Source organism: Miniopterus natalensis, chromosome 2, assembly GCF_054644295.1.
Source record: "Miniopterus natalensis isolate mMinNat1 chromosome 2, mMinNat1.hap1, whole genome shotgun sequence".
Lineage (NCBI taxonomy): Eukaryota > Metazoa > Chordata > Mammalia > Chiroptera > Miniopteridae > Miniopterus > Miniopterus natalensis.
In genome coordinates this window covers 115,565,694-115,576,561 of record NC_142082.1, presented here as the reverse complement: position 1 = coordinate 115,576,561, position 10,868 = coordinate 115,565,694, and the positions used below count along the sequence as shown (strand labels likewise).

At 32.7% G+C, this 10,868-nt stretch overlaps 1 protein-coding gene across 1 annotated transcript; it reads left to right on the top strand.

Annotated features, from left to right (window-relative positions):
* The first annotated feature begins 419 nt into the window (after positions 1-419).
* Positions 420-10,415, top strand: NTS (neurotensin). The gene is made up of 4 exons (XM_016199470.2): positions 420-607; positions 2,858-2,919; positions 7,666-7,890; positions 10,090-10,415. Exons 1-4 carry the CDS (start codon positions 535-537, stop codon positions 10,240-10,242), a joined length of 513 nt encoding a protein of 170 aa, XP_016054956.2. The 5' UTR covers positions 420-534; the 3' UTR covers positions 10,243-10,415.
* The last annotated feature ends 453 nt before the right edge of the window (positions 10,416-10,868 follow it).

Sequence of the window (10,868 nt, the reverse complement as noted above, 5' to 3'; positions counted from 1 at the left end):
TGGGGGTTATTAGAAAAGAACCTCAATTCTTTAAGAACTTCCAAACCTTAAGCAACACCCATGTCAGACATTCATCCTCCAGATGTTCTTTGTATCAGAAACCACAGATCTCACACTTCACAAAATCAAAATGACAACTTCTTGGAGCCAAGGAAAGAGAGGAAATGGGGAAACTGTTGTACCGAAAGTTCTTTTCTAGTATGTTCTCTATGGAATTGCTTTTGGAATGTGCGTCAGAAATCTGGAGTAGCAGCTGCAATTAGGGAAGATGTCACTTTCAGAGGAGGGGGGCCAAGGGAAGAGGGAGGAGGGAGTGGGGGAAGAACAGAGATGAGGGGAGGGCACATCCTGGAGAGATAATCCCTGTATGCCCTCATGACATCAGCCTCCTGCAGGTATATAGAGGGAATGGCCAAAGCACCTCTCATACTTCAGTCACTTTCAAAATCAGCTGAAGCTAAGGAGGCACTAGAGAGAGCTCCCCTTCAGCGTGCCTGACGTTTGTGAACTTGGCTCCCTAGGAATCTGAAGGAGATGATGGCAGGAATGAACATCCAGCTGGTGTGCATGATCCTCCTGGCTTGCACCTCCTGGAGTCTGTGCTCAGGTAAGCTCAGCTGCATTCATAGCTCCCTAAAGAGAATTCTTTTTTCTTTTCTGTAGAGTGTTGCTACTTAATTTAATGTATCCAAGGAGGAGAGTTTCTCCCTTATTTTGGATTTGCTTTTTAGTGATAGAAGCTGCACATTTTCTTTCTCTGTCTTTATGATTACAAGAACTGAGAGATTTCTGTTTTTAAATCTGCAAGGCAATAAGGGGTTTAATAAAACACTTCAGGTCCTTCTGTGGAATGCAATTACTAGAGAAAATAAAAAACATCTAAAACTTAAACGAGGCTGGTCACTATCTGATGAGAAGTACAGAGCAGTGTCTGTCAAAGTGAGAGCCCTTAATTAACAGGCAGTCCATTCAAAATGCTTTGTCTCATTCTGTCATTCTCTTAGGAGGCAGTGGCTTCTCCCTCCCCCAAAATATTTTTCTTAACTGTTCATGTGTGTTAAGATAACAACTGATTGAAAATGGATCCTTAATGATAAATAAATGAAGCATTATTTGTGAAAATTATTTCTGGAAAAATACAAAAATATTCTAAGTCCTTTTGGAGAACACATTTTATATAGTATTTTTATGTGACAAATAATAGACATCCTATTAATTAATTTCTTTTTTTGCATGCCATTGAAATTGATACAAAATATATTTGGAACATTGGCATTCTTATATTAATAAAGATTATTTTCTTAGAGTGTTTTGTGATAATTAAGGAGAAGCCATAGATTTCTAAATAATTATCAATAATTCATCTTAAAAATGAGATTTAAATTTAGAAGAGTAACAAAACATAATGACTGCAATATACTTCAATTAATTTTTAAAATAATTAAATGGTCACAACAAAGTGAAAAAAGAAAACAGAGACTAAATGCAGGAAAAATAATTTAACCTGTTTTATACTTTTTATCTGATAAATATGACATGGATATGTTTAATTTAAATTTCTATGATTTTATTTAAATTATAAAATTAAATCTAGCAGAAGATATAAATGTTAATTATAAAACATTTTAATTCTTTTGATTTTTAAAAAGACTTTGAACTTCTCAGTTTGCAAATTTTTTATGAGATAAATACCAAATTTTCTAAAATTATGTTTTTATCTAATAATTACATGAGGTTAGAGGTATATACTTAGAGCATATGAGTAAAACTTTGTTATTGATTTAATACTTTGTTTATCCAATTGTGAAATTTCTTGCTGGCATAAGCCAAAATTTACAAGGATTTTGGTATACATCTTTCATAAATTCTTAAAGGAATTAGTTATTTATTTTGAAAAACAGACTGTGTCCCTAAAAAATAGAAAACGATCTCTGGTTTAATTTATTTCCTAGATACAATATAACAAATGGTTTCTCCAAATGTCACACTTCTTTTTGATAAAAGTATATAGTGCAAAGAGATAGAGTCTTTTTAACTTCTGCTTTGTTTTATGACATGCAGGTCAGTGAATTTGAATTAAGTCATCTTATTGTGCTTTTCTTTAACTAATTTTTTAATTACCTTATAGTATTTTCTAATTTTTTGGTAAAATATTCATTAGTGAAAACTGGAAATTATATTCTTTAAAAAAAAAAAATCAGAAATCCATTTTTAATGCTATTGTATATGTATTAATGCACATCACTTTTGTTTAATCATTTTCCTTAATGGACTGTGATAAAATTACTAAGTACACATAATTGGAATTTTTTTAAAGTAGAAAATCAAATCTTTCAAAATGTATTTTGTAAAATAGAATCTCAAATAAATCTGAATGTTTTTCTTATTATAAAATTATCAATAAGAAATTCTCCTTTTTTTTTGTTTTTGTTTTAAAAAGTCTTTGTACACACCTCCTCATGATGTTTTTTAAGTATCCATATGCATATATTCTATATATGTAAACTATTGTTGGTGAAAATGAACCAGCATATATGAGGACATTTCTATTATATGATATAATCAGGTTTTTAACTTTGAGATTTAGAGATTAAATAACTCCAAATCATCAATAGCCCCTTTGCCATATAATCATGTGCTTATTTTCTTAGAAGTGCCTCTAGTACTCTGGCTGCTTTTCAGTCTAAAATAAAACTAAACATTTTTTCTGAATACTATTTTGAGTAGAATAAGTACATAGGAAGGATAGCACGCCTCTAAGACTAATTTTTTTTAGATAAATCTAAAATCTGCAGGTTACAATATAACTATATGATATGTGATTATATAGTAAACATATGGTTTTGATTTTATTCAGATTCAGAAGAGGAAATGAAAGCATTAGAAGCAGATTTATTGACCAATGTGCACACATCAAAGGTAAGTTTTTCTTTTTTTTTAAACCAAAGATTGGGAAACATAGGGACTCTCATTATAAACATGGTGTCCTTTTCCTATAGCAATAACTTCCCATAAAGGCTGAAAAGTTCATTGGGAGGCATTTCCTTTTTCGGGAAACTTTTCCTTGAGTTCAAAGGAGTTAAGGGTGTTGATGTGACAGGGAAAGAAATTATAGTGACTATCAATCAGTATATTGTAACTTTAATTAAATAGTCACATATTATTTATGTGGACATGTACATGTATTTGAAGAAATCCTGTTTCCATTCCTATCAAATTGTGTGTGATGAAAGGTATACTGGCCTCAAGTTAAATACATAAATGAGAGTTCAGTGACATTTAGCCTTTTATATTATATTGGGGAAAGTAAAATAGAGTTCCTAAATTAAAATAGAAAGTTCATGACAGTCCATGAAAGACATGTGGCAGAGTGTAAAGAGCAATAATTGGCAAACAGAAGCCCTGAGATTTAATTCTGCAACCATGACTTATGAACTATTTGATCTTAAGCAAGTAGGTAGTGACCATTGCTTGCTTTCCCTTTTTTTTTTTTTTTTAGTACTGTGGTTGGAGTTTATGGTCTCATAGGCTTTAACATGAAACCCATGCCTTGATTTGAATTCTTCTTATAACAGAAGTGTTATCTGTATCTGCTCATTGTTTTTATTGAATCAAGTAAAACTTTGTATGCTGGACTCTATTGTTCCTCTCCTGGGGTCTTAAAAACAAGGTTCCTAGATCCCAACCTGTAGCTAGGAATACAACTCAATTACAATATAACTGATTACCTGGTACCACACTATATGGATTTACCCAGTGTGTATCTAAATGTAGAGTTAGAGAACAGGGTTCCCACCCAAAAGATGTTTCTCAAAGAAAATAAAATTTTGAGGTGAGGCAGTCACTGTTGTAACACTGGGATACCAAGGCTGAAGGGTCAACAGATGCTATGGTAAGAAAGTAAGAGCTCAAAACGCCTGTCTAATTTCTGAAGCAATGCTCCAACTCGGGTCTTGCCATCTCAGGTTTCTTTTCTCTAATTGGATGAGCATGTTTTAGGTACAACAAACCTTACCATATAACAAACCGTACCATATACATAGAATTATGTTTGCTAGTATTTTGGTACACTTTTATTTATTTTTATTTTTTTTTAAATATATTTTTATTGATTTCAGAGAGAGGAAAGGAGAGGGAGAGAGAGAGCTAGAAACTTCAATGATGAGAGAGTCATTGATCGGCTGCAGCCCGCAACCCGGGCATGTGCCCTGACCGGGAATCGAACCCTGATCGCCTGGATCCTAGGTCGACGCTTAACCGCTGAGCCACCCCTGGCAGGGCTGGTACACTTTTATTAATAAAGGGAACCCAGTACATATGATTTCTTCAGGCTTTCAAAAATCTGCTGGAATGTTGTAATTTTCTATGATCAAAATCAGTGCCTTGTATACAGTAAGAATTTAATAAATATTTATGAACTAACAATGGAAACCTAGGATTCATTACCTACCTTCACTTTTGCATTCAGCTGTAGAAATTTTAGAGCTCTGCTACAGGTGACTTTAATTATTTTCAATTTAGTGAAATGCTCGAATCCACCATTTGTTGAACTCATCTGAGTTCAGTATATTACAGGTAACGTTAGTCATATAGATTAGGTTCCATTTAATTAAGGAAACACAAATTTGACCAGGATCTTATTATGTATTAGAAAGTTAAATCAAATAATGGTAAGTAGAAACCACAAATGTTCTAGTTCTCCTCATGTCAAAAACAAGAAGAAAATATTCTAAACTTTTTATCTATAAGTTTAGGTCTATTATAAACATTTGTATAAAATATCTTAATAACTAAGAATGTTAATTGTTAAAGAATAGTATTCATAATATTTGCTAAAGATAGTAAGAAATACTTTTTTCAAAAGGAACTACTACCGGGGAGATTTTGCAGAGACCAGACTCAGCTCTGAATCCAATAAGGACAAGTGTGGATTTATAGTGGAGGAGCAGGGTGGGGGTCAGAGGATGGAAAATTACTAACAGGAAACATTAAGGCTAGGAGGGGCTAGGAGGATTTTTCAAGATTTCAACAGGATTCTGATATCGAGGGTGAAAATCTGATCAAACATCAGATACATCTAGAGTGATCAGATGCCAAGGGTGAGGTATGCGAAGCATTTTCACTATATTGACTCAACAGGATTTGTGTCAAAACTATACTAAAGCAGACCAAGGACAGAACCCAAGGTCAGAACCTAGTCAAGAAGAGGGCTCAGAGGAACTTAGAGTTGGTCAAGGAGGGAGTATTTGTCTTTTTCCTGAGTGAAATAGTTTAAACCTTAGACAAAATGTTTTCAAATACATGTTTTCTTAGACATCCTTTGGTCAAGAGTATTCCCACTGCTGTGCTTCCTAGGTATGATGGGGGTTAGTTAATGTGACATTAAACAATAGTGTTGAGTGACGTAGTGACTATTCTGATTGGCAAAAGGGAAGACAACTAACTGTTTCCTCATCCAAAAAATAATTGACAACACTAGTCCTGGCAGACGCTTTATGGATAAAGCATTTTGTGATCAAATTAGTTTGGAGAGCATTGGATACTATAGGGGCACCATTGAAAAGTTACGACAGATATTTGCTGAGGATACCTAAATTCAAGAAACCTTTTACTCTCCTTTGAGTTTTCCAATTTACTTGACAATGGAATTCCTTTTTAAAAACAGTGAGTGCAGAACTAGTGTTCTAAGAAATACACTACAGAAAATGATCAATTAGATGATTTCTAAAGAGTTTCCCAAATGTAAAATTATAGTACCCCATTAATTGGCAGGATTTAAGGTGTTGCTGCCACACAATGGAGTGTTGCCTCTAACTCTCCATAGCAGAAAAATCCAAGCAGTGGCTGGATAATCATATTCAGGGAGCATAGTTGAAAGAATTTCCAAACCATTGAAGACATTATCGTAAATGTTTTTGTACTCACAGATTACAAAAAGATTTTGCCCTTAGGACAAAATCTTAATCAAGGGGTATGCACATTTATAATTTTAAAGCATATTTCCAAAACACCCTTCAAGAAGTTATACCAATCTACACCCAGACCAAAAAATATTTAGGAAAGGAAGTGTCTTGGTCCTTGTGTCCCCATAGGTAGATTATAGAGTGTACTTGTACTTTTTAAACTCTGATCTAGTGGAAGCGCGGCTGAACATCATTCCACATATTTCTTTCAAATGTGATTCTGTGACTTATTTGCTCACATTACTTATCCAAGGTTTATTTACTTATTTTTTTAGTTGGGGTAGTCACCATTTTCTTCTTTAAGAGCTCCACTTTTGTTAAGAATATTAACACATTGTGTCAGCTTTTACACTATAGCTTGCTTTTGATTTTAGTTCAGAACGTTAATTTTCCAGAGACATAATTTACACATTTATGTATTTAAATTATCTTCTTGTTTAGGGATTCTGGTTTGGATATTTGTTTAATAATACCTTTCCAGGTTTATAAAATAAATTCTATGTATTTAAACATTATTTTTATTTTTATTTAATCCATCTGGATATTGTTAAACTATAATATGTCAAGAAAAATTATAACTAGGTTTAAATCCAGATTTCCTCATAGCCAACTGTCCTAAGAATTTCAAGTGAAAACTTTGCTATATGCTATAGCCTCATATATACTTGGATCTATTATTGAACATTATATTGTCTTCTGTTGAGTTTTATGTTTATTCATGCTCTATTAACTCACTCCTTTAATTCCTGAAGCTTTAAAATACATTTTAATATCTGTAAAGTAGGTTCCTCCTCATTACCTTTCTATTTTTCTAAATCATTTTGAAGATGCTCACACATTCATACTTCCAAATTAACTTGATAATTATTTTGACAAATCACCTCTTCTAACTTCCAGTCTCCCCACATTTTCCAAATTGGAACTTCAATTTGCAGGTGGATTACATTTGGAGAATAATTCAGGGAGAATTGACACCCAAAACTATTGTTATTGAGTCTTTCCATCATGGCTTAGCAGTCATTCCATTTTTTTTAGTCTTTTAAGAAAACTTTGTGCTTTCTTTCATCTATGCCCTTTGAAATGTTTGCTAATTTTCACTAATTATGTCACATTTAGGTTTTCCTGTGCCCTTATCTTTTCTCATTGATTATTGTTGGCATATGGGAAAGTTACTGATTTTGGTGCTAATGGTTTCAGACACAATCTAGAGAATATTATAATTTGCAAATGAATTGCTAAGCTGTAATGCTGCCTGTAACAACTCAATGTGTGAAATAGATTAGTGGTCTCTCACTACTCTAATTGTCCAAGTCTATTAGTAGCGCCTTAGTCTCTGCTCCATTAGACACTAAACTGATGTGTAATTAAGAGATAATGGTATATTTAATATTTTTCATCTGTAATGTGATATAGATACATATTTATATATTTCTACCTCCTGTCATTTCTTTTTTCTTTCTTGCTTTTCTCATGTATGTGTGCATGTGTATGTATAACTTTATTGCATTTTTAAAAAAAATAGAGAATATGAGGCATTGGCGCTATTCAAATTTGTGATATGAAGTTACTAAATTAATGACAGTGTATTTATTCGGCTAGAGTAACAATTAGACCCTAAAATGTAATGGCTTACTTAGCACAATATAAATTTATTTATTCATATGTAAGTTTTAAATGCAATCTCTATTTTTTAATATTTCAGATTGGTAAGGCAAGTGTTCCCTCTTGGAAAATGACTCTGCTGGATGTTTGCAGTCTGGTAAACAACCTGAATGGCCAAGCTGAGGGGACAGGAGAGTTTCATGAAGAGGAGCTTATTACGAGGAGGAAATTCCCCACTGCCTTAGATGACTTTAGCTCGGAAGCAATGTTGACCATATACCAGCTCCGAAATATCTGTCACAGCAGGGCCTTTCAACACTGGCAGGTAAAACAAAATATAAATATAATTGTAGTTATCTCTCATTTGTACCAGTTTTTAAAATTCTGATCATTATCATAAGAAGAAGACATCAATACTAAAGAAGAATAAGCCGTGAGTTGAAGTTAACATTCCCTAGATCTTCAAAGTTCCCTTCAAATATTTGGAGTTGAGCAAAATATTTTTCCTTCGATCTTAAGAGGATATATCTTAAGGCAGATTTGATCCAAATGCTGAAATGAATGGCACGTTTAGGCACATTTTGGTGGTGGTTGTGGTAGCAGTGCTTAAGTAATTTAGAGAATGCAAATGTTTTCTTAGAAGCACTGTCATGTATGTTTATCTATAAACAAACACAAAACACAGAAGGTTCCATTAGTATTTGAACATATTAGGCAAATAAAACCAGAATGATAAGGATATATATTCATATATTCATATATATGTTCCTACTTCAATGGAATGTGTGGGTTTTAGGCATCCTTAGCAGCTAACCCAGGGCTACCAAAGTCAGCACAGCCAAGTTCATTAAACAGAATGACAATGAAAGACTGAATGAATCGGTTGTAATAAATACTACACTGGTAACTCACAACCTTTGTTTCAGGAATGTCTGTTTGTTTGGGAGAGTGAAAGATGCTTTAAAGAAAATAAAACGAAAACATCTTCCCAACTTGGGAAACATTTTCTTCAGATAAGCCTCTGAATTATTTGCTTAACGTTTTATATTATGGGCTTACACCAACACGAGGCATCTGAGGGTGCCTTCTTGTTAACATAACAATCTCAATAACTGACTATCATGGATACCTTGTGGAAAAGAGAAAATGCAAAACAGAACTTGTAGTGTTTTTCTCACTTACACACAGAAGATACTTTCTAGATGAAACACCGTGAAGTTAGTTTTAGTTTTAGTTGTTGAACTAATTCATCCCTTAATTCCAATTCAGCTAAATGGTTTAGTCTTTAACATATTGTTGAAGTCATTAACACTTGAAACATACTAACATTTACATAAGGAAATGTCAATTATATTGTATATATCTGGGGAGGGGGAAATCAATAAAGTATTATACAGGCAAATCAGGTGAACATAAGATTAGAGCTTTTGCTATTTTGGTGTTACTGAATGATTTATAACAAACTGATAATATCATTCAGAGCATAGTACAACTAATTGCAGACTGTATGCAGGGAGAAACAAAAGATTAAGAAACAAGATTGTCTAACAGATTTTACTCATCCTCTGAAATTAAGTAACTATGGGTTGAAATAAAGTACTACTCGTGATACAATTCAATGCATGTGCATTATAATTAAAAACTTAGTCTTTTGTCAGTATTAGTGTAACACCCCAAAGTTTAGAAGTCAATCACAAATATGAGCACAATTCTTACCTTAAAAACATTCATTTTAAAAATTTCATTTAAATTACATGAAAAACCTTAGAAAGAGTTAATTCTTAAATATATTGTGCTAGATGAAAGTTTTGAATAAGAACAGTATTATCAGAAAAAGTGTTTGGAACTAATTTTAGATTGGGGCATACTCCATGAGATACTAGGTAAGATTCCTCCTAGAGATGAACTCCTTTAGTTATTGTATCTGAACTTGCTTTTAATTATTAAGCATCACAATCTAAAGAGATCTCTACCATTTACACAGAACTTTCACATATGTTAATTTCTATGACTAAGTATGTTAGTTCATATTCTCTTTATGATTGAGAAATGGATCTTTGGAATAGCTGTCAAGTCAATAAATAATTTAATTGAACACAAACTCTTGTTGATCTTTCAGGCCAAACTTGGTTGATTAGATTGGAAATTGTTTGCTGCTATTTATGATATATTTTCACAACATTTTGGTCTAGCATAAATTGAAGCCTGAAAAATTCTCAAAGTTCTATTAGATGTGTTCCTTCTATTGAAGACATTAGTGTGTGATGTTGACATATTAAAAAGGTTAGCTTGATGAACTAGGAAGAGCACTGGACAGAGAGTCAGAAAAATCCTGTTCTCATTCTTTCTCAGCCACTTGATAGCCATTTGTTCTTGGACAAAACACTTATTGCTTTGAACTTCATATATCTCATTCACATATGTCTTAGTATCTGAAGAGCAAATGAGATAAGATGTAGAAAAATACTCTGAAATGGAAGACTTCTTTCATGCAAGTTTCATTTATATTCTGTCTATCTTGCAGTTAATTCAGGAAGATGTTCTTGATAATGGAAATGACAAAAATGAAAAGGAAGAAGTTATAAAGAGAAAAATTCCTTACATTCTGAAACGGCAACTGTATAAGAATAAACCCAGAAGACCCTACATACTCAAAAGAGATTCTTACTACTACTAAGAGGATAACTATTTTATTTCCATGTGAACATGACTTATCATTCTTTAATTAAGTATCAAAATATATCTGTGTGGAAATGTCTCTTCTATAATTGTGGCTTATTGGATGTGATTTTTCTGCATTAATAGAAATTGGACTAAATGTGTTCAAATAAATATAGATCTTGAGCATGATGTGTTGTGAATAATTGGAGTAGATATTAATTAAGTCACATATAGAATATTTTGTAATTTTGCAAAGCACTTGATGGGTTGTTTAAACAGTCAGAATGTTCGACATTTTAAACCAAATTGTGAGAGATTATAATAGGGTCCTACAGCAAAGTCTAGACTGCGTATCATCAACCCCCCAAAAGTAATAGTACTGCTTTTATTATTTGACTGAATGTTTGGTTTGTTTGTTTTAATTGAGAGAAATACATGTTCTTTTCAAAGACTCAACTCCTGAATCTCTCAGAAATGGGGAGGTAATAGTGATAAAATAGGATCACTTAAAAGAATGATCGATCAACTATTGATAATTATGGCTATCTTAATAAATGATTTTCAACTGACTTTGTTTTTCTGTTAAATGAACTTACTAGCCAATAAAGAGACAATAAACCATAGGAACCACATATTTCTCTG